Raw genomic sequence first — 27,600 nt, forward strand, 5'->3', positions numbered from 1 at the left:
CTGCAGTTACCCTGGCACACGTTTTGGGATGTGTCTCCTTTCAGGTGTGTTCACCTGCAGGTTGCTTTGGTGTGCATTCCCCTCATGTCCACATGAATGCCAGCATGGCCCTTTTGGATTGTTCCTGAGCCTGCTGCACTCTGCAAGGGGAGCTGCCTTCTCCCGCCTCCAGTGGGTCCCCAGCACGGTGCAGGTTGTGGTTCCCAGGCAGGATGTGCAAGGTGCTACCGCAGCAGCTGCCTTCAGTATTGGCTCTTGGGGAAGGGCCCGGAACTTGAGTTTTGTAACTGATTTCTGCAGGTGAAGAAACATTTGGCATCGTGGCTAGACATTTGTGGGATTAATTTTCCACACGTTTCATGCTACTGAATGTCAAGTATTTCAGCCTTTGAAACCGTCAGATCATTCTGAGAGCTCCTTCTAATGAGCACCTCTTTGGTGTGGTTCTTCTGGCATTTCTGTGGCTTTTAAATTTTTATCTGTATTCTTTCCTTTTCTGCCTTTGGCACTTTTAAAAAAAAAAAAAATTCCTCCAAAGACACTTCTGAATCTAAGTGTCTTGTTTGAAGCCGAGCAGGAAAACAAAAAAAAAAAAAATGAAGTGAAGCTTCATCGCTGTGTGCTGGCTTCCCTGTTACTGGAGGTTGGGGTGCGGGCTGAGCGGGGTTGGCAGGGTAGGGACGCAGCCACGGGAATTTTCTTCCCAGGTGTAATAGCCCCCATGGGATCAGACGCAGCGGGTGCTTGGAGACAGATGCGCACGGACGGGGGCTGGCGGGAAGGATGCAGGGAGAGGGGAGCACGCCCGGGAAGCTCGCTGCCGGCGGGGGCACAGCCGGGCCGGCTCCCGGGACGGGGGCGCGCCTTGATGCCGGCACCGTGCCCTGGCCCCGCCCGCCCCGCGCGCTCCCGGAATGCGCCCCGTCCTTCCTGGCGGGAAGTGACGGAGCCGCTCCGAGGGGAAGTGACGCGCGTGGCGTGCGGGCCCGGAGCGGTGTGGGGGGGGCTCGGACAAGATGGCCGGATCCACAGGTCTGTGAGGGGGGGGCTCGCTGGGCCCGGGAGAGCGGCGCGCTGGGCTCCGGCCGGGGAGGCGCCCCCACAAGGGCCCGGGGCGGGTCTCCCTTAGCCGGGATGGAGGGAGGCGAGCTCTCCCCGATGGGAGAGACCCGAGTGGGGAGGAATTGTCTGCTGACAGGGGGGAAAGGGAAGCTGCACGGGAGCCGGGACAGGTTATCACAGAATCCCAGGTTCATTTAGGCTGAAAGAGACCCCTGAGGTCAGCGAGTCCCACCTATGGCCGAGCACCGCCTTGTCAATTAGAGCACTGCGCCGAGTGCCACGTCCAGTCCTTCCTGAAGCACCTCCAGGGACGGTGACTCCACCGCCTCCCTGGGCAGCCCCTTCCAATGTCCAATGAAAAGAAATTCCTCCTAATTCACTTCTGCCCTGGGCCCCATCCCTTCCGTCCGTGGGGCAGCGACATCCTTGTGAGAGCCCGGCCTGGGGTGCGTGCTGGGAGACAGGGCTCCGAGTGCCGGGGGAGGGGAGAACTGACCTGCCGAGGGCCAGCGATGGATGGAGAGATGCTGGTGTCCGTGGGGAAGGGAGGAGATGCTGTTAGCCTGCTGAAAATGCTACAGGAAAGAAAGATTTGTGCTGAAGATTTGGCCCAGTGTACTGCTGGGTGAACACAGAAGACGTGGTATAGCGGTATCTAAAATAAAAGGGTTTTCTGTGTCCCCTCTTTATTTGGGAGAGAAGGGCTTAGGCCTGTGTTGTGTTTTGGGACAAAGGCACTTCACTTTGGTGGTGACTGTAGCATAGTGGGAAGGAGGAGTGGAGCTCTCTTCCCTGTGGCATCCACTGAAGCCAAAGGGTCTCTCATAGTGAAATTTAAGGGCAAAGAGCTGCCAGTCATCCCAGAAGCCCTCTCAGTAACCAGCACACCGTGTATGGAGCATTGGTGTGCCAGAACGTTGTGGAAAGTGGTGACAAAGAAAGGGACAAGAATACTGCATCAAGTGCTAAATGTAGAAGCACAATTTGACTGTCTCAGTTTCATTTCATGAGAAGCTTCAAATGCAATAAGACCTTTCCCCCACTGCTAAAACCTGAAGTCTTCAGGCGCTTGTTTCCTCTTCTCTCATCCCTGAGACTTTATAAGTTGGATTAATATGGACCTCAGGACAGGGGAATGAATTGACTTCAGCAGCTAGTCTAGGGTAAATGTTGGCCACTAATTTATTTCTGCTGCCAATCCAGTGGATCTTTGGGGAATTGAGACTATAACAAAAGATAAGAAACATCTGTATATTTAAAGTGGTCTGGGTACCGTGCTGTTGATCCTGTGAGAAGTGCTTGGGCAGGTTTTGTGGTTTTTTTTGTTTTTTTGTTTTGTTTATTTTTTTTTGGTTTTTTTTTGTTTTTTTTTTTTTTGAGGAAGGAGAGTCATCTCCAGTCCGTAATACATTTGGGGATGTGTGATTTTCAGAGTGGAATTTGATAAAGTAGCTTTTGAAGTAACTTTTGCAACTATGTGGAAGAGCAGTCCAAAAAGATAGCTATTGCCTATGATAAACTGAGCTAGAATGGATATAGAGAAACCCAACTATTTGCTCATCTGGGAATTACTGCATTTTGTTGTGTTAGGATTCTTTTTTACTTTTTTTCCTGTTGTCTAAATTTAAAAGGGTTTTATTATGGAGCAACACTGCAAGACTTCAGTTTGTGTCTAGGCTGACACTGGAGATTGCCTGTAATACACAAGGAAGCAAAGTTGGTTTAGGTCATGTATTGAGCACTGGCATTTGGCATTCAACCTGGATAGTGCAGAGTATCAGCTACAAAAATTTTTCTTTCTACTTCAGCCCCATAAGAATAAATGGGTTTTGACTGAACTTGGATGGTTTTACTGCTGTAAGTGTTCTTTGCAGCCTTACAAGAGTTGTTTTAAAATCTCTTCTATGCAGTTAATCAGTGGGGGTTGGTTTTGCCTCAGAAATACAGCCACACTTAAAGTTCATAAAAAGGAGGAGATGTAGGAAACTCCTAATACGTGTGACTGCTCCAAACAATGTAAAGGGCCAGTACTGCATGTACATCTTGTTGAAGAAATTAAATTAAACTAATTTGTTGTAGTAAAATGCAGCAAGCAGGCTGAATCATCAAAACTGCTGGGAAAATTAGTCAGAGCTTCTAAAACAACATATTCTTGTGGAGAAAATACTGAGACTTTATTGGCACACACATGGGGTGATGGGGGATTTGTTTTATACTTTCCACATAGTATGTAAAAATTCAGATTTCACCCAGAACCGCTCTTGCCAGGAAGCTGTGTTATAATCATTTGTGGAGGAGGACAGGGAATGATTTGCTATAGACTTAACTTTGTTATAGACTTAAGATTTAAATCTACCTAGCTTTGTTAATTTAGTCTGCTCTTGCTATAAACTTCAACTTCATCATTATTTATTTCAGAAAAAAAAATTTGACTGCATGAAGTCAAGGAAGGAAATTATAACAAGGAAGTCAACACCAAAACTTTTACTAAGGTCAACTGTCTTTTATCCCAGAAATTCCTTTCCTGGGCTTGCTAGTTCTGTGAGCAATAATGTAACAAATTATGTGCATTTAACAGTAGAGAATTTAGTTTGAAAATAATGTGTGCCAAAGAAATTGTATAATCAGTGCTACATTGCTGTTTAATAAGCATCTTACCTGCTTTACAAAATCTTACCTGCTTTACAAAAATTACTAGTGAGTAAATTTTGCATGTAGATCCTGCATGTGCTAGAAATGGATGTTTGTAAGCTGCAGTTTGATCTGATACTACAACTCCTTCTGCTTGAAGCTTGATCTAGGTTATTTGTGTGGGTACTGCTGGAGGTCTGGGGTTAAACAAGTCAGTTTTCTAGAGGAGAGAGCAGCTATATGTAATATATAATCATCCAGTTTCATATTGCTTAGCTGGAGATTCATTCTGTTAATGTGTTTGAAAATACATAGTAGAAGATGTAAATAAATGCAGTTTCAAGTTAAAAGAAATATTTCACTAAGGCATACCATTGAAACATCTCTTGACTATCTCAAGAAAAAGAAGCATATAAAAAACATCATTGCGAGGAATTAATTTCTGCATTTTGATAATTTGGGTCTCAGTATTATATTGCCTATGATATGTAATATTATATACCTTATATATAGGGTTATACATATATATACACACACACACATATATATATATACACACATATATATAATGTGAATGTTCCCTAAAGGCACTGATGGTGTCACTAAGTGGTTAGAATTTATGTGGGAAAATAGGAGAATTAAGGCAGCAGTGTCAAATATTGTGCTGTAACTATGGGCTGCTAATGCTTTTGTCTCCTTCCTCTTCAGCTGAGAGCTTCAGTAGCTTGGGGGAGGGTGGATAGGGCTGAGTTAATGAAAATTCCCCTTGGTTTGCTGAAACTGGGTGCTCTGGGAAGAAAATTGACTGATCTACAGTCAAAATACATTATACGAGATTCCTGATTTATTTGTAGTATGTAGTCTTGAGCAACCTTTTTTGAGAGTGTGTTTGAAAGATACGTGGCTAGATCCCTGTGAAATATTTTTCTGTAAAATCCACACTTTTAATTTCCAGTCATTCTACTCTATAAGGATGAAACAGCTTCATTGTGTAACCTCATTTGCCCATGCAAAAATGTCCTTCCCTTTGATTTTATAGATGATTGATTCTGTGAGTAGAAATGGCACTATAAACGTCAGTGACTTATTTTCATAACTTTATTTTTTACGTATTTGCAAACACTTGGTGGTTGTGGAAGCAGTTCTAAGTGTGCATGACTACAGTAAGGAAGCTGGGATAAAAATGAAGGGCTGGAAGTGGTCTTGAGTGCGTCCTAGACTCCCTGAGCTGTGGAGCAAGCGCTGAGTGTGCCATCCCCAATGGCTGGGGCTTTTGGTGGTGGTGGTGGTTTTGGTTTATTTTGCTTTGAAAGTTGGGATTTTTTTCTTCAGCTCTTAAAACCCACAATTGCAAGATATTCTATAATGTGAGATATTTTGCAATGCTTTCTCTTAAATGCCTTGAAACTCTTTTCTTCTTCATTCCAAATTAAGCTGATGTCTTGTCTCTTCTCTCCTTAGTAGGGTAAAGATTTATACCCTGAGTGTGGGACATCTAGATACTAAAAGCCATTCAGAGGAGTAATAAGGGGATGTATTCATAAGTGGGATGTAGAAGCAACGATTTAAAGACCACTTTTTCCATGTAGGAGATGTGATATAGTTTAAACTTCATGTCTAGATAACTCTGCACAGGTAGGCTTCTCTTTCCCTCTGACCCGTTCAATGTTCGCTTCCTTCCTCTTTTTTTTCCTTCTCAAAGAAATAGATGTGTTTTTTATCCACTGTGTTTCACTTTGAAGGATGTATTACTCCCTCCCATTTTCTCTTTTATGCCTCCACCACATTGTTCACTTATTCAGAACTGGTCCAAGAAGTTTAAGAGCTTTTTAGAATTTTAGAGTCCTCAAAGTTTGTTCTGTGAGTTTACAGTGTTAGCACAGACTTCTTAAAGCTGCAAGTAATCAAACAAAACAAAAGAAGTAAAATACTGTGTTCCATGAGGCAGCAAGTACTCTGTGTGGAGCATTTTTTCCATCCTGTCCTATGCACAAGGAATTGCAATTGTGATTGTTCTGCCTGCTTAAAAACATCTTGACAAACCACAAATAATTTCAGCTGGGTTGACAAAAGTTTAGATTGCAAATTACTTTAAAACTATATATAGACCATCAGTTCTTTCCAACTTTGGGGCATATATAGGCAAGATACTCTGTTTCTTGTCAGAGTTTTGTCTGTATCATTTTCCTGCCTTTGTTCCTGGTATTTTATAACTCTGTCTTTAAATACAAACCTACTTATGTCTTTCTGCCACAATAGCTGTGTAAGTGTTCTCACAGCAAAGCAACTTACCTCTGCAATAAAAAAGTGGCCTACTTTGTAATCTTCTGTTTGTTTAAGAGCTTGTTGGAAATTCAGGGATGTTATCAGACATAGTATTGAAGCCCATTATCTAAACTATTCTGTACAATCCTGGGAAATTTTAGCCTGGATAAAGGTACAGCACAGAGTTTCAGGAGGATGTGCCTTTCAGAAATTGGAGGCAGATGGTCCATACTATAAACCTAAGCATGCATGAGAAGGCTTCTCATGTAAGAATTAGATTTCCAAGTCTTATGAGGAGTTGGTGGAATTGAATTACAAATGTATTTGTTAGTATTTGTGTTTTGCCTTATGGAAGATTTTCCAGAGGCACTGTTAAATACATGCTGTGAAACTATTCAGCTTCTTTTTGTTAACAGACCTTTCCTCTCTCTGTCCCTACTCTTTTTATCCACTATTATCTCTTCTATCTGTTATCTTTCAGTATTATCTGCTATTTTAGTATATCCACTATTTTATCTGCACTGTAGCTCTTATTTCATCTGGACTGAAACTTAATGTAAAATACTGATCAGCTTCAGGTACTCCTGTTAGGTTTTGTTGCCTTGTTGTCTCAGTTACCCTGTGGGAACCTCAGCACAGACCATGGGAAGACAAGAAAGTGCTGTGGGGGAAGTGTTCAAAGTAGCCTTGATTTAAGTATTTAGAAGGGTTTTACCAAATGCTGTCCTGCCCAAAGAATGTTTTTCTTTGTATTTGTCATTTGGAATACACTAATGATATATAATTCAAACAATATTTTGAATTGAATCAGTGTAGAAACTTATGACTTGTGAAGCTGTCAGACTGATTCTGAATAACATGAGCTTCTGGTATACAGCCTTTTCAAAAATGTGTGATGATTTAAGTCTGTGACTCTAAAGCATTTCCTAGTTAGCATTTTGGAAGGAATGGAATCTTCAACACTTAGAACTTCAGAGCACTATAATCTTTATTTCAGAAGGATGAAATACTTCAACTAGATTTTAAAAATAGTCAGACAAATTATAGATTCAGTATGCTCTTTTTAAAATTCTTGCATTAAATGAGTTTAATAGCATAAAGAAAAAAATCACCTCCCTCCATTGTGTTTGTGACTGTTCATAAACTGGATAGTTAATTGTGTTTGCAATTTGCTTGAGTAAATCAAAACATTTTGCCCAATACATATAAAAGGAGTGTTCTTTATTCAGTATATTTGCAGTAAAATGTCCAGTTTTATTCATAAAACTTAGAACTTTTCCAGAGAAGGCATTCCATGTTTTCTTTCTTCTCACTGAAATGGAATGTGTGATCATGTAAATATTAAATAATTTGAACTTTTGAATACCACAGCATATAGAAAATAGCAGGCTGAAGTATGACTCTCAAAAATAATGCAGGAAAATAATTTAATGGCAGTTCTTTTTACTAAATATGTGGTGATTGGTGCATGTGCTGATTATATCCATATGCATATGCTTATGTGTAGAACTGAAAGAATAACATTACTTGCTTTGCATAGATAAAGGATCTTTATGTTTTATACTGTGGACAGGTGCTGAGTCATGGTGGAAAGGACCTTCATGCACATGTTAGAACAACTGTTTGCTAATCAATGACTTGTAACCCGTTTAAGACAGCTTTACAGCTTTGCTAGACTAAATCCTTGATGCTCCTCATGTTATCTGGGTCACACATTGTATTCTTAACTTTTAAAGCAGATGCTGGGAAAGCTGTTTCATGATGAAATATTGGCCTCTGCTGAGTTCCTGTAGTCTCCTGCTCCTCCTGTCCCTTTATCTGGGAAAAATAAGTTTCTATGTCATTGTAATTTAAAAGGTAACTTAATAAGTATCTGTTTAAAATAATTTTTTTCTCTCTGCTAACACAAAGTCAGGTTTAAAATGCAAGTTTCAAAAATGAGCCATTTTAACTTCCATTGGTTTTTTTTCTGCTGTAATTTAGCTTTGTGCTTTTAATAATGGGGTAATTACTAAACAAGTTTACTAAACAAGTTTGGGGGTTAGTTTATAACTTCTCAGGGTAGAAATTGGAAAGATTTCTTTGCCTGGTAAAATCTTGATTCCTTAGACTATTAAATCACCGTTAATATTGCTGGTGGTTTTTGAAGTGACAGCTATCTTTTCTAACTCCTGTTTGCTGGCTTCCTGCCTTACATGTTTTGTACAAAATTGAAACAGTAATTCTCAATTTGCTAAGCATCACAATGTGTCACTTTTCTAATTTCATACACTAAAACATATGGGAAGTTGGTTGAATTTTAGTATCTCATGTGTTTCATTCAGTAGTTGCCTATAAAGATTTAAGTTTTAAACCTGTAGTCAGCTTTGTGCATTTCCATCGTTCATGGATGTCAATTGATGAGTTATTTAGTGACTTAACTGTTTAGTACGTGTATGGTTTTTCTAAAAGTGTGAAGCATCACTGGTCATGCAGTGTCTTGGTTAACAGTGGTCTTGTTTATTAAAAAAAATGCACTTAGAGATAATATAGACTGATAAAGAAATGCCATTAATATTGGTACAAATTTGTAAAATTGCTTTTAAGCAATTTACACCAATTTTCTTTTGGGACTGCAGTCCAGTTTAGTGGGATTTATGCTATAGTTTTCTGTTGTTGTGGTAGCTTTTTAAAAAAGTTTGTTTGGATGAGGTATTTTAATTACTTTAAAAAATTATGGGACTTTCTGAAGGTTAGAAGTTTTTTCCTTTTTTCCCCCCTCTTTGTTTTGCCAAGATCTTGCTTATGCCCTCTCTGTTATGTAGTCTTAACAGCATTTGTATCTGTAGTGAAGCAAGCTTCTTCATTAGTGTAATTTTGATGAGCACCATTAGTCATTCCCTGCCAGCAGCAGCACTCAGGACGATCGTGTTTGCATCAAAGTGTCAAGACAGAGGGATGTTGTTGCATCCTTGCTGACAAAGCTGAGTTCAGCTGGAGTTGCTCTCAGGTCTGGGCTGTATTCTGTGTGTGCTCATATCCAGCCTTGACTGCTCTGTGCTGCTTCTCGCTGATGTGCCTGTGATGACTCTTGCTGTTATTTACTGTTGTGCCTTGTGCAGCTTTAGGATGTGTAAGATATTGTTGTTCCATAACAAATCAGGACAGTGGAGAGGGCATTTGGAAACTGGGCTGCAGGAGCTGTGGAATGGAGGCTTTCAGTGGTGCATGAGCCTTGGTAAGGGGAGATAGTGGAGAGTGGGAAATCGTGATGGAATTTTTAAGAGATTGGCTCCTCCAGGGCTGCTGGTCAGAGGTGGGAGTAGCTGTGATGAATCAGGTAGTTAATGGCAGCTGCACCTCCATCTGCTGCTCCTCTGGAAAAGGTGCATAAGGGGAAAGGGGTGGCAGTGGGGAGCAGAGGAAGAGGGGAGAGGCCATGAGCATGATTAGAAGTCAATAAAAATTTAACAGACATGATGTGTTTTCCTGGGAGGATACTGACCATCACAGAAAGAGTTGTGTCTATAGGGCTGCCTTCAGTAAATAATTCAGTGGGTTATGGAACAGAATTGGTAGAAATCAAATTTATTGGAAGGAGTTAACTCACTTCCTTCTGGTTACTCAGGAGGCAAGATAAAGGAAGGGAAGGCTTATGTGATGCCTTGGTAAGGTACCTATTTGTTTTTCTAGTAAATTCTCACACTTTAAAACATAATTAATAAAACCTTAAATTGTACAAGCGTTTCCCGAAGAAGTTCTGTATTTGGAATGTGCACTCTGCTGGAGAACTCAAGTTTAAGGTCTCATCATTCTTCATGTGAAACCATCAGCAACTGAAACATTGAATAAATTGATTGCTTTTGCAACATCAATTTTGCGTTTTGATATGCTGAGATCTCTTACTCCAGCATCAAGATTTGTGGTTGAAACCATTTTAACATGCTTGTAAATCAGGTATGTGTCTGCCAATCCAGGTACTCATGGGTAGCTGTCTAGAAATTAATTTCTTCCCACCCCAGTGAAACTAAAGGTAGCACTGAAAATGTCATTCTGTGTAGAATTTATCATTTTCAATTATTATCACTAGTAGGTAGTGTCTTACCGTTATGAGTATGCATATGAAATGGAAAGCCAGGTGAAAAAAACCTGCTTCTATAAACCTCTATTATCTTTATTGTTTTGTTGTTTGTTTGTTTTTTAAAATCGCGTTCGTGCCCTGCCTTAAAGAAATAACCTCTATACCTGTCCAGCCCTTTTCCCCTCCAGCAAAATCTGAATGCTGAGTTGCAGTAAATGACCGAGACTTCTGCTCTATTAACTGTTTCTCATTAGCTGCCTTCTTAATATAAGCCATATTTAGCATGTTTATGGCTGTGGCTGGACTGAAATAAAAAGGAAATTCCTATGAAAGTTATTTTCATGAAGCCTAGCTTAAGTTAGGATTTTGCCTATTAAGATACTATCAAATGTAGGATTTAACTTAGTTGAAATAAATAGAAATTTTCGCCAATATAATTCTGAAAACAAATATGACTTTACTTAGCTTTAACCAAAAGTTAGGTTTTAAGCTAAAGGGTTATAGCTTTCACACTGCTGTGGCTCTTTGTTGCCTCATGCTGGGAAATGTTTTTCAGCAACTGACATTTCTTTACATGAAAAAAACAAAACCCAAAACCTGATGAAATGCATAGTTTAGCTTCAGTGTGGAATTGCACCTCTTCTTTGTAGTCTTCCAACCTGTGTACTTTCAACATACTTAAACATACTTAATGTCAAATATTGTAAAAGGGAAAGAGGTTTATCAGTTACAGGGCTCCTACATGGTATTCTATATAAACTATCCATAGTTTATATAGAATATATATATATATATATATATATATATAATATATATATAAGTTTAGTCCTGCAAAGCAGTGCAATAACCCATTTAGTTCTTACCACTTCAACCTGTTCAGTATTGTAGCAAAGCTGGCTCTGAGTTACAGCGAGCATTGAGCACAGTGAACCAATGGCCTTGTGCTCTATTTGCTCTGTAGTGGTCATTGATGCACGTCTGCTTACTTGAGCTGTGGAGTCTTACCTTCCACTCATCTCTTATTAATTCTTCAAGTTAGTTGTCTTGTTTCTTTCTTTTGGGATGAATAATTTCTATGTGGAAGTGAATTTTCATCTGATTTTCTTCTTGACTTCTATTCCTAGAAAATTTCCACAGGTAAGCATAGTTAGATCTGCAAATTCATTAAGACTAACCTAAATTCATGTTGCTTACAGCTCTGTGAGGTTCAGACTTGATTAGTACCTTATTCCTCATCCTGATCAATGTGCATGAGCCACCTATTGCTGCTAAATACCTTGCTTTCACCATTTCAGTTAACATAGTATAGGACTTTTTCAATTTAAACTGTTAATGCAGAATATTCTGTTGCTCGAGTTTTGTTGCTTTGGGACATACTTGATGGAGGAAAATAGGGAAACATAGCGTAGAGTAAATGCAACTTTATGAATGTAACTGACGTAAAGAATTATGAATTTGAATTTTACTGAAATACATTGAAACTTTCCTGGAAAGCATTTGGAAACGTCAGTTTACCTTGAATAAGAATCATGTCTTGGTTATTGGAAACAGTGATTTTACTATGTGTGTAGTAACATACTTGATTTTAAAACAAGAGCAACAAGAATAACAAAGTCCATTATTGAATTGCTGCATTCCACTACTGATACCAACTTGGTTGTTGCACTAACTAAGCAAATCACTAGAAGTATTTCAGGGTTTTGGAGCTTGATTACTGGGATCAGTCTCAGATAACTGCAATGTCATTAGGGACACCAGGCAATACTTCTTGATAGTAAGTTTGTGATAGTAAGGCTTTTCTTGTGTGTCTTTTCAGAAGTGGTGTGAGCAGGGCAATTGGCAAACAAGAATACACATCAAGTTTACAAAAAAAAAAAAGCTAATTTCACAGGAATATCTTCTGCAGACAGAATAGAATATGTTAGTATTTCATATGCCCTTACCCTCTTTCCTCTCTCTCCTTAATTTTTCTTTGTTTGTTTTGTTGTTTTTAATGTATTGGCATTTCAGGGCCTTTTTAAGGCTTTGGTTGTTTTATGTTCTTTTTGTGGGTGTGTGGACTGTTGTTGTTAGTACAGCGTTTCAGGTTTTTACTTCATTTTGTCCAGAGCAAGATGAATTGCTCAGAGACTGAAAGGAACAAGTTGTTTTCTCTGTGTTTCTCTTTGTATTTTTTTCTTCCTCTCCCTGCCCCAGGAGAAATTGTTTTATGGCTTGAAATTTGCAAGACTGACGTCCTTCCCCCCCTTTCCCTGTCCTTAGGAAATGCTTACTTTGCTGTGAGCCTGAAGCTGATAAATGGGGTTTGAGAGGTTTTTCTCTTTGTTACCAAGCTGAACATACTTTTCAGTTTCTGTTTTGCTGGAAGTCAGTGGGCAAGAGCCAACTCAAAAATTCAAAATTTTTCATACTACAGACTCCTTGACACAGCTATCTCAATCAGGAAGAATAGCATCCCTGACAGTATCTGATTGTGTTAATGTAGGATTTTTTGATATAAATTGTTCTTGTGTGCACGTTAGGATTTGTTTGTAGAGCTGTCTTTTGGAGTCTTGGTAGTATGGGGTGTGCTGGGTGAAATGGTCCTGGTACTGAGTTAACTTTCAGGACTGATTCAAGTCAAGAACTGGGAGAGATTTGAAGAGAAACTGAATCTTGGTATGGAATGTTGATTATGGACAATTACTCTAAAAAACATAATTTTGGGTCTTACAGAAAACTTCACACTTTAGGCTCTGAGCTAATGTATTAAAATTTTGGGTTATGGTTTGCTTTGTAACCTGCAGGGACAAGAGCAGAGTGTAGGTTATCCCACTCTTGCCTGTTAGACAGCAAAGAATCATTTGTTGTGTGAGGAGCTTGGACTGCCAACTCTTTGCAGGAGTGTGTCCATGTGAACTGTTTAAAAATGTGATTTAATGTATCCAGTGAGGTCTGTCAAATCTGACTTAAGTGCTCAGAAGTGCAATTGTGTGTTGTCTTGATGCTGCTGATTAAGTCACTGTATCACTGAGTGATCTGACATTACCCACTGGGGAACTCTGTCTAGCAAGAACAGGTTCATCCAGGCAATTCTCATTTGTTACTCCAGTGAAAGTTGTTGGTACTACTAATGGACACTGAAGATTCCTTTTTATTTTCTTTCCTGATTTTTTTTCCAGGTTATGCAGATTCTGGATCAAAGCATAGCTATAACTTTTTTCTTCACTCATCCTTTGTGGTAGTGTGTTTTTTATTTCTATTAACTTGGTGATTTAGATTGTAATGCCTGAAGTAGCTACTGATATATGAAAGTAGACCCTCATGCTTAAATTTTGGGCTTTGTTTACTGAGTCTTCTTTCATTCTCTTCTAATTCCAGGGTATTAAATTTACTGATAATTTCATGGATTTGTGTAGTCCAGTTTCATGATTCAATTTTTAAATTAAAAACTATTAGTATATGTAAGCATGAGTGATGTTTTGTTTAAGTGAAATATATTTAGTTCAACTGTTTGTGAGAGTTTGGTAGAAGTTGTTTGGCAATTCCTGTGACAGATTTTGGACAGGGGTGTCAGGAGGCTATTTGTCAGTAAAATCTACAGTGAAGTGATCTTTGCAGATAAAGTGAAGAGAGGTTTTGCTTTTTGTTTTCTTAATCTGGATGAAACCATCTATGTTTGCACATGCAGAGCCTTGGTCCATCATTGCAAAGAGCTGTGCTGGGTGCAGTGTTGTATTGAGCTGTAAATCACAGTCTGCTGAGGGGAATTTACCGTGCCTGTAGTTCTGCCAGTGTTCAAATTGACAGCTTTAATCCCCTTCACTTGGCAGCGTGAGGCTTTAGCTCTGCCTGTTACAGAGAGTAAAACCAACCTGTCTGTGCCTGCCTGAAGCTGCTTTGTGGTCCCATGAGCAAGTGGCACTGGGAGAACACCTGAGGTCTGGGAGTCAGCTGAAGAATGGTGCTGCTTTCTGTAATTTCATACTGCTAATGAGCTGCACGTGAAAAGAGAAAAAGGTTTCATTGTCCAAATTCTGTAAATAAAATAACGATTCTTACTCAAATTCAGTCAGGAATATTTCAAAGTTTTTAGCAAATATTTGATGAATTGCGTTGTCTGGATTAAAGATAAAACTGCTTTCTGAAATACCTGAAACAGTGAGGAGTTTTTTTACTTTCTGTTTATACTAGGAGGAAACTTAATGTCTGGAAAATCCAGATCATCCTTGACTGGATTTCTAGACAGAAGTTCTTGTTGTTTTTTACTGGGAAGAGAGCACAATCTTATGTGTGTGTTCCACTCTTCAAGCTAGGTAAATTTGTTTTGTGTAGAGGTTATAGCATGATCAAAGCAAGCATGTAGAGTGCAATAGCATGCACAAGGACAGGAGCAGATGCTCAAGACACTATTTAATTCCAGTTAATTTTGCTGGAAGTTTCTAAGTCTGTAGTTATAAATAATAGTAAGGGATTGGTTTTTGTTAGGTTGTTTGTTTGTTTGTTTTAAATCCACTGTGTTAATTTTTACATTATTCTGTGTCACTTGTCAGAAATCTGGCAATAATAATTTTCTATGAAAACACTTAGTAATTGCTTTAATAAAGTTTGAAGTATTGATGATAAAACATTAGTCATATATGCCAGGGACATAGAAGCAGTTTAGTGGATTTTGGGGGGAGAATTTTGTTGTTATTGACAAGATTTTGTGTGCATGTGTGTTGGGTTTTTAGTTGGGATTATTGTGTATTTTTTTTAGCACAAGGTGGTTTTATTCTTATTTTTAACTTCAGAACAGTGTTTTGCTACTTAGTTCTAGCAGTGATAAGAATGTTAGTGTGGGGAGTCTGGCTCTTGCTCTCAGATGCTTTTGTCAGATCTAAATTATTTTCTGGAGATGTTCTGGAGGTTTCCCAAGTCCTTCACTGCTCCCCTTGGGCAGTTATGGGAATCAGTGAACACAGATAATATCATGGAAAAAATGTGATGAACGCAGGTCAGTTCATCATAAGGGGTTGTTGTTTTCTGGTGTCATCTCCTCCAGTTTAATGTGTTGGGTACCGTTTTATGATACAGCTGAGTCAGTGCAGTGGCTTTTTGTCACAAAAAGCTCCTTTATCCTTATACCCTTGGTTTTGCAAAGGAAGGCACTGAGAGCCACAGCAGTCAGCTCTGGCATTTGTTGTTCTTTTTTCCTGAGTCAATTCACTTGATTAACTGGTTGGATTTGATTTTTGCTTGAAGGAAAACCAGCTTTTTTTGCTAAATTAGTGTGACAATTTGGCTAATAGAGGAGCCTGGTTAGTGCAAGAACAACAGAATTCTGGGAGAAGGCATGGAATATCAGGACAGTGAGCAGCTGGGTCATCCAGGCTGTGCTGAAAGGTGATAGCACATAATCAGAAATAAGTTTAAATCCTGTTTGGTACCATCTTTTATGTTCTTTTTAAAGAGCTAAACTGTGACTCAGAAGTTCTGCAGTCAGAGCAGAGGTTCTGAGAAAAGGTGGATTTAAGCTGCTGGGGAAGCCTAAAGTAATGTGTGAATGCTAAGGTACATGGGGTTTGTAGGTGGAGGTTGTTGTGGGTTTTTTTAATTTGAGACTGCAACTACCAATCAGAATCTATTCAGTCATGTGATGCAAAGTAGAACTTTATCATTTGGTTTGGCAGACTCAACTCAGAACATGTATGAATGTGGAGTAAAAACTTTGTGGTTGAAGTGTGATTGTCAGTTCTCATCTCTAGTCAGAATTAGATAGATAAATGTACACACTTAATGTTTATCACAAATCAGAGTGGGACCAGAGGATGGGAAAATGTGTTTTAATGATGGTTTTTAAAAGGTTTTATGTCAAAAAATTGAGATGTGATCTGCTTCTTGATGTACTCTGCTGGTGCTCTCAGCACATGTGCTGGCTGGGCTGTGAGAAGACCAAAATGTGTCATTTTCTGCTCAGTTAGCAAGCTGAAGGAGCTCAGTAAGGGCTCAGATGAGTGGCAGCACCAAGGCAGGACGGAAGGTGAGGCCGTACATGAATGACTTAATTTCCTTCCACTGTCCTGATACTATACTCGTAATGCTTTTCCCTGGGAATTTGGAGAACTTGGACACAATAGTTTGTGCCATTTTTGGAAGTGCCTCCCTAGTCTGTGTTACTAAAACAAAGTTTCAAACACTGTTTAAGAGAGGTTATGGTTCTACCAGATAAGCTATTTGAAGAGTTGCTAAAAGGTATGTGTATACTGGTCCATGTATCTGCATCAATTATCTGACTAAATAATAATATAGTACATTAAAACTCTTGATTTCTTGCATAGAGACTGCTTGGAGAACAGACTAGGGTAATGTAAAACCTGAAATCACAGTGATATGCAAATCTGAATAACTGATATGCAAAACAGTTTTCTTTATCCTTCATCTTTTTCAAACTTGATTGAAATAACATTGTGTGTACCCAGTCTTAATTTTTAGTTTTATGGAGCACCTGGATTCTTACAGTACTAGAAAGGATCTCTAGTGAAAATAATGGATAATACTAAAGTTGTAAGAAGATATAAGAAAAAATAAGTAATTATAAGCAGCTATAGCTAAGTGGAAGTTTTATGGTATTATACTATTGTTACTACATCATTGTGCATATTTTATTTGAAAATAAAAGCATTCCATGATTGCATGCACAAGTGTTAATTACCTTTCTTCCCTCAGTGCTGAAGTGCCATTTTAGCTGATGCTGTAAAGCAATTGAGCATTGTGTTGTTTAATATCTATCAATATCTGCATTTTTTCATGAATAATAATAAAAATCCTGTAATTATAGTTTGGTTAGTGACTATTAGTTGGTGTTCTCTAAAGGCGGTTAATCTCTGTATTCTGTTGTGAATATGTCTTTATCTCTCTTTAACAATTTAATCAGTGCTTCTGTGCTTATTTTTTTTCTCCTCTGGCAAGTGGCAGTATTAATCACTAGATTAAAAAAGCCTTGATTTTCAATTTGCTTTCAGATATTAGTCTTTTGTTGAGGTTTTTTTAAAAATGAGTGTAATCAAGTGAAAATATTTCAGTCTTCAGTTGACATTTATTAGGATAATCTGTGTTAAATGTTACATTCTTTAATTTTGTTTTGGAGTAAATTTGCTGTATTGATTTAATATGGATTCTGGTTGATTAGAACTTGACAGACAGTCAATTGATTTTGAAATAGGCTGTGCTTGGGAAAGAGAATCTGAACTAAGCCATCTTAGGCTAAAGAGAGCTCTCCTATTTTCTGTTTCATGGCTTGTATTGGTATTACTTGGTAGTAATTAACCTCCAGTGAAGCAGTTAGTTGCTTCAAAGCAATTTGAGTGCTGCATAAATTTGTGCAGGCAATATTTGCTTGACTTGGAAAATACATTTAGCAGTTGCTAGTGTGTAACGTATAAAAGCAACGAAGTTGTTACCTTTTCCTTAATGTGAGCAGTGTTAATTACATTGTTCCATTTTCTCTAGTTAAAGTACCTCGTAATTTTCGCTTGTTGGAAGAACTTGAAGAAGGGCAGAAGGGAGTGGGTGATGGTACAGTAAGCTGGGGCCTTGAAGATGATGAAGATATGACACTCACCAGATGGACAGGAATGATTATTGGGCCACCAAGGGTAAGTGTGATGAAATAAATCATTTTTGTTAGGTTTTAGGCAATTCAAACTAAAAAAAATGTTACTAATCTACAATGTAAAGGATAGTTTAAATTCAGTGTATGACTTTGTAGAAATAGTATACAGTTTTTCATTTTCTGGCATGTGTTTCAGGCTAGCCTCCCCTGCTTCTGTAGCTGTCTGTAAATCCAGTTGTGATCTGAGACATATTTTACTCAGTTATGAGTATATTAATTCTCTATTTCCACTGTTACTGAACATAAGTGTACACTGATAGTACAATAAGCAGGTAATTGTCTTTCCCCATTTTGTCACATGTGCCTGATAATTCCAATTTTGTAGTAAACTGGCAATGCATTTTCAACTTCTACAAGTTTTATTGAACAGTCTTGCAGTATAACAGTGTTAGAATTTCACTTGAATCATACCTAAAGACTAGCAGCTTCTAATTACCTCTAATCCTTCTGACCTTTGAAGGTCTGTAGAATGTCATTTAGACTGACACAGCTTGCAAGAGAAGTAATCACCTCTTGTGTGTGTCAGCCATATCAGATATGAATGGACTTTACTTGACTTACTGCATGCTTTCTCCTAGGTTATAATATGATGCAAAAGATGAGTGTGTAACTGAGACCTTTCAATGAGTATATCTAAGTAGCCCTCAGTTAGCACGTGCCTTTCACTGCGAGAGTGAGACCTGGCTTGTGTGTCCCTTGGGGCTGCAGGGCTTATGGAATGAGCTGTCCAAGACAGAGACCAGAGCTCTGCCTCAGTGAAAACAACGTCTTCTAAAGTAGCAGAGTTCCAGAGATAGATTCAGTGTAATTCAGATTTCTTTTGGAAGTCCTTTGCCACTTGCAGTAGGCTGCTTTGAACACCTGAATGACCTTGCTGACCTCCTAAGAATTGGATGCAGCTGGGAGAGGGCAGATTTAATATATAATCGCAATGACTGTATGCTTTGGATATTAGCTGCTGTGGAATCTGTGTTGGAGTCCATTTTGAAGAAAGTTTGTAGTCTAATGTGTTGGGATAAAAACTTGAAAATTTTGACCTAGTTGTCATGGGGTCTCCCTGGCTCTCCAAAAACCCTCCAGCACTGCCTGTGACTGCTTTCGTGTTCAACCTAAAGTAGACTACTACACATCTTTGAAAAGAGATTATGATGTCTATAATACTATATTTATAATACTACTATAGAAGATCCCATGTATTTTTAAAAAATAATGAAAGTACTTAGCCCAGCTTGGGATACACTTTTTAGTCTTGGTCAATTTGTAGTTTTGTGAGTTTATTTTCTTTATGATAAAGAGTGTATGCAAAAAATATATCTTGTGCCATTTCAGGGAGACTCAGCCTTGCAGATAGAATGACTTGCAATATGTAGTGACTGCAGAAAGTGAAAGCCACCAGCTCCCAAGCCAGTTACAGCACCTTGAGAAGAGCTGCATATCTAGTTTCATGGCCTGTAGAAGATGTGTGTTTTTTGGAATTGGCTGAGTTAAGTAGATGGTACAATTAGGCAAAACATGGAGAAAGTTGCTAATATTGTCCATATGAGAGAAGTTCTTCTCATATGAGGCTTCTGTATAGTTGTGGGAAAAAAAATTCTTATCAGTTTTTTTATTGCTTCATTTGAAAGGTGACCCAACAGCAAGAGAGGAGGTTAAGATTTGTTTTGGATTAATGGAAATATTTTTGTGACTTACAGAAAATGAAATTTTAGTTTTTTTGGGAAGCTGGCCAGGGATGCCTAGCTTGCAGTAAAACAATGACTTGATAAATTGAGCAAAATTGAGAAGCCACCTGGATAAGGGAATGAAAATGAGTGCTGTTCTTGGGTTTTTCCAGAGTTGTGAGCAGAATTATATACATTTTGGCCTATTTTCACTGTAACTGACAGCATCCCTCTCTGGGGAAGAAAATTGTTCTGGCTGAATGAATAATGAGAATTTTAGTTACTGTGTTTTCTGGCTGTGGCAGCAACAATCTTACCTGTAGCAGGATAAGATGACTTCTATCTGGCCTTCAGCTTTTAATCATAGAATCAGAATGGTAAGGGTTGGAAGGGACCCTGAAGATCCTTAAGCTCATCCTTAAGATGTTCAGCATCTGTGCCATGGGCAGGAACACCTCCCACTAGACCAGGTTGCTCAAGAGCTCATCTCATCTTGAACACTGCCAGAGTTGAAGCATCCACAGCCTCCCTGGGCAGCCTTGTCCAGTGCCTAATTACACTCACAGTAATGGGAAAGAGTAATGGAAAACCTTTAGTTTTTCGCTGTTTCTTTGTGACCTGCTTGCCGTTCAGTCTCTGTGCATGCTCAAAAAGTATGGTACATGGTTAGGGTGCTTCAGTAGTCCTGTTTTCACTCTGCATTTTAATTAACCACAGACTAGCCTGTTGTTTGATGCTTGGCTATGTGGTTGATGCTTCTGCTTGGAGAGTGAGTGACAGCTGACTGATGCAGAACAGGTTAAAGATGATACTTTTGGAAAGCTGAGAGGCATGTTGCTGCTTTTTTGCTCATGTTGGCTCTTTCTGTTGTGCCAGTGCAAAAGCAGGTGTAGAAATGGAGTTCATCTTCGTTTTGGAACACAGAGGCACGTGCATCAGTGACCAGCAAAGCACTGATCTTTGGCATGGCCTACTTGACAAGATAAAAAAAAATAGAACCATATCTAATTCTAATTATGCTTGCACTTAGAATTATCCATTCCATGGTCACTTTGGAATGACATCTGCAAACTAGCAGTCGCTTTACTGTCCAAGCTCATAAATCCTCCAGTAAACCAAGTGATTGATTCTCAGCTGCAGAAATTTCAGATATTTTCTGTAGTGCTAACTGCTTCCAGGATATGTTTCTTTTGCAGGTTATATTTTTATTTTGGTTTTGGTTATATCTTAACTGTTAAATTATTGGCATTCCTGTCTTCCTCAATTTCCTTTTTTTTTTTACAGTATTACATATTTCATTATGGGGGAAGGTGGTAATTTTCCTAAAGCTAATTGATTTCTCTTAGTCCTGTACTGTGTTGTTTTGAGGATGCAGGTGGATAGAAAGGATGAGAGCAAATGTGAGTTAAAAACAGAATTGTATTAAAACTTGTGTATGGTGTAGTCAAAAAGCAGTGTAATTTATGCATAATCATGAAGTAATCAATATTGCCAAAACAGTGGAAATCAGTCAGTAATCCAAGACCTTCAGTTGGTATACAATATGAACAAATTTATATTTATTTCATATTTCATAATTGTTATTCCTCTTGCCTTTGTTCTGTTTTTAAAAAATTCTTAATATTTAGCTTTCAGTAAAATGCATTAGTCTGTTTTTTTGCTTTCTAGACAAACTATGAAAACAGAATATACAGTCTGAAAGTAGAGTGTGGACCTAAATACCCAGAAGCACCTCCTACAGTTAGATTTGTTACTAAAATTAATATGAATGGAATAAATAATTCCAATGGAATGGTAAGTTGAAATGGTAAGATCAACCATGTTGTTAATTTACACTAAAAATATTTCTGTGAAAATCAGGTGAGGAATATGCATGTTGCACAGAGCTTTCTATTTAATGTTTATAATATAAGTACAGATTTCAGTTGAAATTTGGTGGCCTACTTCTTCAAATCTTTGTGGCTTTTTGTGGCTTACCAATGAGATGAGCATTATTTATAATATTAAGACAGTTGTTTCTTTTAAATGAAGATGAAGGTTTTAGTTTTGAACAGGAAAACAACAAGTGTTTAAGCTCTGTGTAGGTATTTCCTTCATAATACTCTTATAGAAGGGGATTAGTTTCGTATTGTAGCAGGAATATTACAGATTCTGTCTGATGTTTCCACTAATTAAAAATTGAGGTTGTTCCTGGTGAGACTCACTCTGGATGTATTAACTCACCTGTAATGAACTGTTGTATTTATACTCTTGTTTCCTTTATACTGGATTTATTAAAATCCAAGGTGAGATTCTGAACTTTGGTCTTACAACCTTTTGATATAGCTGGTAATCACTTGCATTTTAAAGGTCAATTTGCAGTAAGTTGCTTTCTCTGATCCTGCAGTTAGGGTGGGATGAGTTCACAGAGGAGCTGTGGCAGCAGCTCAGGCAAGCTTGTTACTCACCAGGTTCTTAAATACTGTGAGCAACTGGGGTGCCCCTGTGCTCAGAGGGGAGCTGTGAGCTGCCTTGCGTTTGCAGCGGTGTGTGCATCTGTCAGCAGGAAACACAATCACCAACACAATCACCATTTGTGGGTACATTTGTCTTTAGTGAAGGCAGAGTAGTTGGGTTAAGGCAATACCTAAAGGTGCATTAGCATATTTCGATTTTAAATAATTTGTGAGATTTACAAGAAAGATGGACTTGCATTTCTGTAATTATAAGTACTGAACTGTGAATGTCAAGTGTCTCAATGACTGTAGCAGGGGAAGGAAGAGGTTCTCAGGGGATATTTTGGGCTGTTGTAGGTTGTAGAGTGGTGTTCGGGTTGGTCTTCAAAAGCTATTTCACTAATGCTTCAGAAATAGTCTAAAATTACTCTGAAAATACTTTTATGTAGCTAACAATCTTAGTCTACCTGAATATCCTGTTAAAATTGCTATCTGCAAATTAGCTCATGCCCTTAATCACAACTGTGGCTTGTTGACTAAGGGTGTGTGTTTATTGAGAAGTTGTGAGAAGCAAAAGCTGCTTATGGTATGTTTGGAAGATGATTTTCATACCTCTTCCTAGTACCATAGGAACGTGTATTATTCTGATTCAGTGAAGAAATATGCTGTCATGGCTTAATCTCTGCTTATCTCAAGTTATAGGTGTTGGTTTCCAGAAGCAGGACCTTAGACTAGCAGAGCCTGAAGGCTCTTGTTTACTGAAGCTAGTAAGTTTGAGCTTCTGTTTGGAAAAGTCTACATTCACTCAGCTTGCTGAGGAACAGGGTGACTACTGTGACAGGAAATCTGTGTTGTTGTTTTAAAAGCACTGTTCAAATTGACTCATTGCTACAGGAAAAATTGATTTTAGTAAGTTAATAATCTTACATCAAACCATCATTAATTTTTTGCCCCAGAAGATAAACTCGTATATGTTATGAAGGATTTCCTATGCAAATGCATAACTTCTTTTTTTTTCCTGATGGGTTTAAATGGGAGTAAGTAGTATTTTTAATGATAGGAATTTTCATAAGTAGTGAATTTAAAACACATTTATTATATAATTTTTAATGTGCCCATTGTCCCAGTGTCTCGCATTTTATCTTATTTTGTCTTTGTGGTCATTAGAGGAACCATGGAACAAACAGTGGGGCATGTTCAGCATCCTGGAGCAGTTGAAATAGCTGCTTCCTCATAGCTCCTTCATGTTTCTTCCAAGCTGTTCTCCCACTTTCTGGTCATCTTTCATGTAATAGATCATAAGTGGTTTGAATTCTTTGAATTAATGGCAGAGTTTCATCTGCAGACTTCCTCTACTATCCGTGCTTCTGCAGGCACCCTGGGTTTTGACATGTGGCCAGCGTTTGGTCACATTGCTTGTAGATGTCAGGAAGAAGTTGTGACTTGCTGAAAAAAAGCCTGAGACAAACAGCAGCTGAAATTGTTTTGTCTTAGCAGATTATACTAAAAACATTTGTAATGTTGTTAAGGTAGGCTTGTGTGCCAGTTAACATCTGTGGAAAAGTAGGGTCCACACTGGGGGTTTTAGAGGGTGATAATTTCTGTTGAGTTAGAGTGTGAGTGGTACAGGGGAAAGATGGATAAGTGTAGTTACTAGGGATCTGAGCAAGCTATTCTCATACTGCTCTGTGGGCAATGGTTCTCTACTTTTTTGATTAAAAATCCCTTTACTCAGAAATTCCTTTACTCTTTGCATGAAAAGGGCATGTGTGTAATGAATTTATCAATACTGACAGGTACAACTTTATTGACTTTTTGTTTGATTAGTCTGTGAGAGAGGAGTTTGTAAGTAACTTTTCTGCCAGCAGCATATCTTCAGGAATCACTGATAAATTTACTGCAGGAGAGGAGAGAACTAGTTCAGGAATATTTTATCTCAAAAGACTAAGGTGCTGTGAGGCACCCCGTTAAATTGTCTTTCTTATCTGCAAGTTAAGAAAAAAGTTTGTAGGTTTTTTCTTTTTAACTTAGCTATGGATCTGCTGTATTTGTGTACAGAATTAGGTTACTAAGGTCAGAAAAACAAGGCTAAGTACTTGTGTAGAGCTGCACAAAATGCTTTTATGTGCTAATGGCATCACTGTTGTAAAACTGTAGATTATTATTGCTAATGCTACAGGGTCTTTTCTCTTGGAGACTTACTTACTTATCTCATATTGATAAAACACAGGTTGCATTCTAATGTGCTGTTTGTTTTCCCATTTTCTTTTGAGGTTGTCTGATTTTTGCAGCTGTGATGGTCCTCCTCAGCAGTCTGTCTTGCAGGATTTGCAATCATTTCTGTTCATTAGGATACCATTTACAGCTGGAAATACTTGTTTACTTTTAAATCACTTAGGACTCAGCTGTAAATCTGTAAGCTGCCCAGTTACTGCTTTGACTATGTTTGCTGTAGACATTTGCTGCTACTTGTTGAAGTTACTTGGAACATTGTAAACACTAAATACTTTGTATAATTGTGTAAAATTATTTTTATTTTCAGCTGTTTAAAAAAATAATGCATTTCGTAGATTGCTTTTCTTATTATTCAGGGTTCCACAGTGGTGTACCGCCCAAAAAAATAGTCTAAATAGTCTTCAGATTGCAGTTTGCAGGTTTATTAGCTTTTATGTGACCTTGAAATGTCTCCCTGTGTTCCAGGATGTGCATTTGAATATTACCTTATGCTTTTGTGTGATTTGAACATAGTTTGTGTCACTCTCTTAAATGTCTTTAAGTGTCTTATCATTGTTCTTCATAAAGTGAGTTTATTATGCACTAACTTGGAAATCAATTCTGCAAGACAGAAAACAGAACCTGAGCCAAAATCTTTACTGCTGCAAGATGTTATGAAAGAAGTTGGTGACTTGCAGAAAAGAGACTTGAGATAAACAAGCAACAAAAATGTCATGTTGCAGTCGTCTTTAGTCAGAAAACATTCACAGCAATGTTAAAGCAGAGTTTGCAGTCTGTGAGTTTTTTTTTTTGTTGCAAATTCCCAGGAAAAAGGAAAACCAGGAGGAGCTTACTCTTAAGTGATCAGCTCTCATGTTCCAGTCTTTGTAGAACGGCATTATCTGAACAGCAGTGGTGACTGGCTGCTGTGTGCTGTAATTGAGGCAAACGTCCAGACCTGAGGGAACCGACAAAGGCAGGAGGAGGAGAAGCAAGGGCAAGGAGGATGGTGTGAAAGCAGAATTTCCAGACTGAAGTTAGATGTTTATTTCTGTAGTCCCAGGGCAACTTCCTTTCCAGCCATTTTGCATAGTATCTACCACGTTAACCCAAATACCCCTTTAAAAAAGTAGCAATAGTACAGGAATTACAGTGATGATTTCAGCAGTGCTAACTTTCACAACCTTTTTCTGTATTGGCTCATACACTCATGTATTTTAAACTGGCATGACATTGCTCCATAATTTAGCTTTTATTTTTATGGTATTTTTCTTTTTTATCAAATGTTTGCAATAATTATTAAATCATCTGTCTGCCATTCTTACTGTAGCTTGATGATGCAAGTTGTTGTTGGCAACTCTGCTGACTTTAAGGGGTTCCCAGCTCTGAGCAGAACATTGTGTGAAAAGAAATGCTTTTAAGTGCTGAGCTGTAAATAAGGTCAAGGATCCTACCTAGGGACTTCTTTCCAAGGTGGTGCTTTAAACTAAGTGGGTTCTGTCAGTTCAGATCACAGAATGTTTCCCTGTATATGGTTTAACTGAGCTGGTAGGCAGTAGCACTGTTGAAGGAACAAGAGAGGGAACATAAGTTTCTTGGGATAGTATTGCTGCCCAAGCCAGCACATTGTTAAACCTTGGCCTCAGTTTCCTCCTACAAAAAGGTTTAGTCTGTTTAGTCTCATCTGGTGTTCTGAAAATAGCCTCACTTCAAATAATCTAGAAATAAAACATCTGTGTTAACATTTCTGATTCCAGGTTTTTTTTTTTTTCTTTCAGCTTGCCCTAATTAAGATGGGATAAGAAACTTCTTGATGTTTTATGCTACCTAAATCATAAACCAGTGGTTTCCAGCACTGTTGTAGCCATATGGGCTGCAACTCTACCAAAGGAATCCAGTAGCATGCAATAGCCCTATTCCTGCCCCAGGGCCTGCTTTGCAGTTGCACAGCTGTAGGCCCCTCTGTGCTCTTAAGTTCCTTCATGCAGGGGTTGGGAATTAACCTGCTGCCAGAACAATTCCCAGGATGACTTTCAATTGCTGACTTTCCTGTGGAAACCTCCCCGTTATAATATAATTGTGTAAATTGTCCCACAGGTTTTATAAACGCATAGGAGAAGTCCCATGTCCTTTCCTTTCAGTTCATATTCCACTTGGTAAGTGATGTACAGTAATCTTCACAGCTCCGTAAGATGACTTACTGTGAGAAGGATGCAAAGAACTAAGAAATGTCCAAGCATTACAAATCAATTATTTCAGTGTTTCAAGACATTTCTTAATACATGTAGTGCCTCTAGATATATGAGAAGCAGCGTGTAATATCTGTGTGAAAGAAATCACCAACAGTACTTGCAGCAAAGAAATAATAAGGGAAATGTTCCTTTAGAAAGGTGCATATATTAGCATAGTGAAGGTGATTATTTGTTTCTTTTTGGGGGTAATTTGAAAAAAACTTATAAATTTTGTGAGGTAGCAGTTTCAGTTTTGCAGTGAACAGTTTGCTGATGTCCTCTTACCATCCTTTTTTCTTCACACTAATATAAGTAGCAGCACAGATGGAAGGGTCCACCTGCATGGATTTTATTGCAGAATCTGTATCTGTGTGTAAGTATATGATTGTTTTCCTTAAAATATTTTAGGAACACAGGGACTTTATGCCACAGAGAAGGTGTCAGGGAATGCTTAGACCATTTCTTAGAGCAACTGTCAATAACAGTTATTTATGTAGATATTTTGTGTTCAGTTATAAATTAGATTTCTCTCTTCTTTTTCCAGGTGGATGCACGGAGCATACCAGTGTTAGCAAAATGGCAAAATTCATATAGCATTAAAGTTGTACTTCAAGAGCTAAGACGTCTAATGATGTCCAAAGAAAATATGAAGCTTCCACAACCTCCAGAGGGACAAACTTACAATAATTAATTTTAGCTGATTCTCAAACTTCTGTCTTAAAACAACAACCTTCTACTCATGTAATGTCTTGATTAAATCTCACAATGCAAACACCCACACATTAAAGAATTTCAGCTGGTATACATGACCTGGACATTTGTAAGAATATATATAATATATGTATGCCCAATATGTTTTCAGGCACTATGGGAGAAAAAGGCAGCACAATTATTTTTTTTCTCTTACTGAGGCACTGTCATTTAAGCATAAGCCTGAAATAGCCTATAATTGGAATTCAGGTTTTACAAGATGAAAGCATGACAGAAAGTGTCAGATTGCTGTGGAATAATATATGTTACTGAAAATAATTTCTGGAGAAGGCAAAATATAAATGGCATGCTTTATCCATCTTGCTTAGTAAAAGAGCTGCAGTTAAATTTGTTTTAAGGTAGCAGGTACAGTGAATACCGTTGCTCATCTTGTTTAATTTTGCAAGGGTGTGGGTGCCGACTACTAGTAGTGTCACAAAGTATGTTCAGGATTGTTTTGATACCTGTATTTATAAAATGGGGGGATTAATTTCTGTTAAGCAGCTCCTGTGTTACATGTATTGGACATGGCAAATATTTGTTTACAGTCTTTGTTCTAATAAACCATGCATTTAAGTTTTAGTGAAACAAAGGAAATGTATGGATATGTGATTGAGATTAAAGTTAGTCTTAAAATGTAAATAAACTGTGGAAAGTG

General features: G+C 38.3%; 1 protein-coding gene across 1 annotated transcript; it reads left to right on the forward strand.

Moving 5' to 3' along the window:
* The first annotated feature begins 926 nt into the window (after positions 1–926).
* On the forward strand, positions 927–27,600 carry UBE2V2 (ubiquitin conjugating enzyme E2 V2). Its single transcript, XM_064706078.1, has 4 exons — positions 927–1,032; positions 17,489–17,634; positions 20,981–21,106; positions 26,737–27,600. The coding sequence occupies exons 1-4, from the start codon at positions 1,017–1,019 to the stop codon at positions 26,881–26,883; spliced, it is 435 nt and encodes a 144-aa protein (XP_064562148.1). The 5' UTR covers positions 927–1,016; the 3' UTR covers positions 26,884–27,600.

This window comes from Zonotrichia leucophrys, chromosome 2 (genome assembly GCF_028769735.1).
Source record: "Zonotrichia leucophrys gambelii isolate GWCS_2022_RI chromosome 2, RI_Zleu_2.0, whole genome shotgun sequence".
NCBI classification, from domain to species: Eukaryota; Metazoa; Chordata; class Aves; order Passeriformes; family Passerellidae; genus Zonotrichia; species Zonotrichia leucophrys.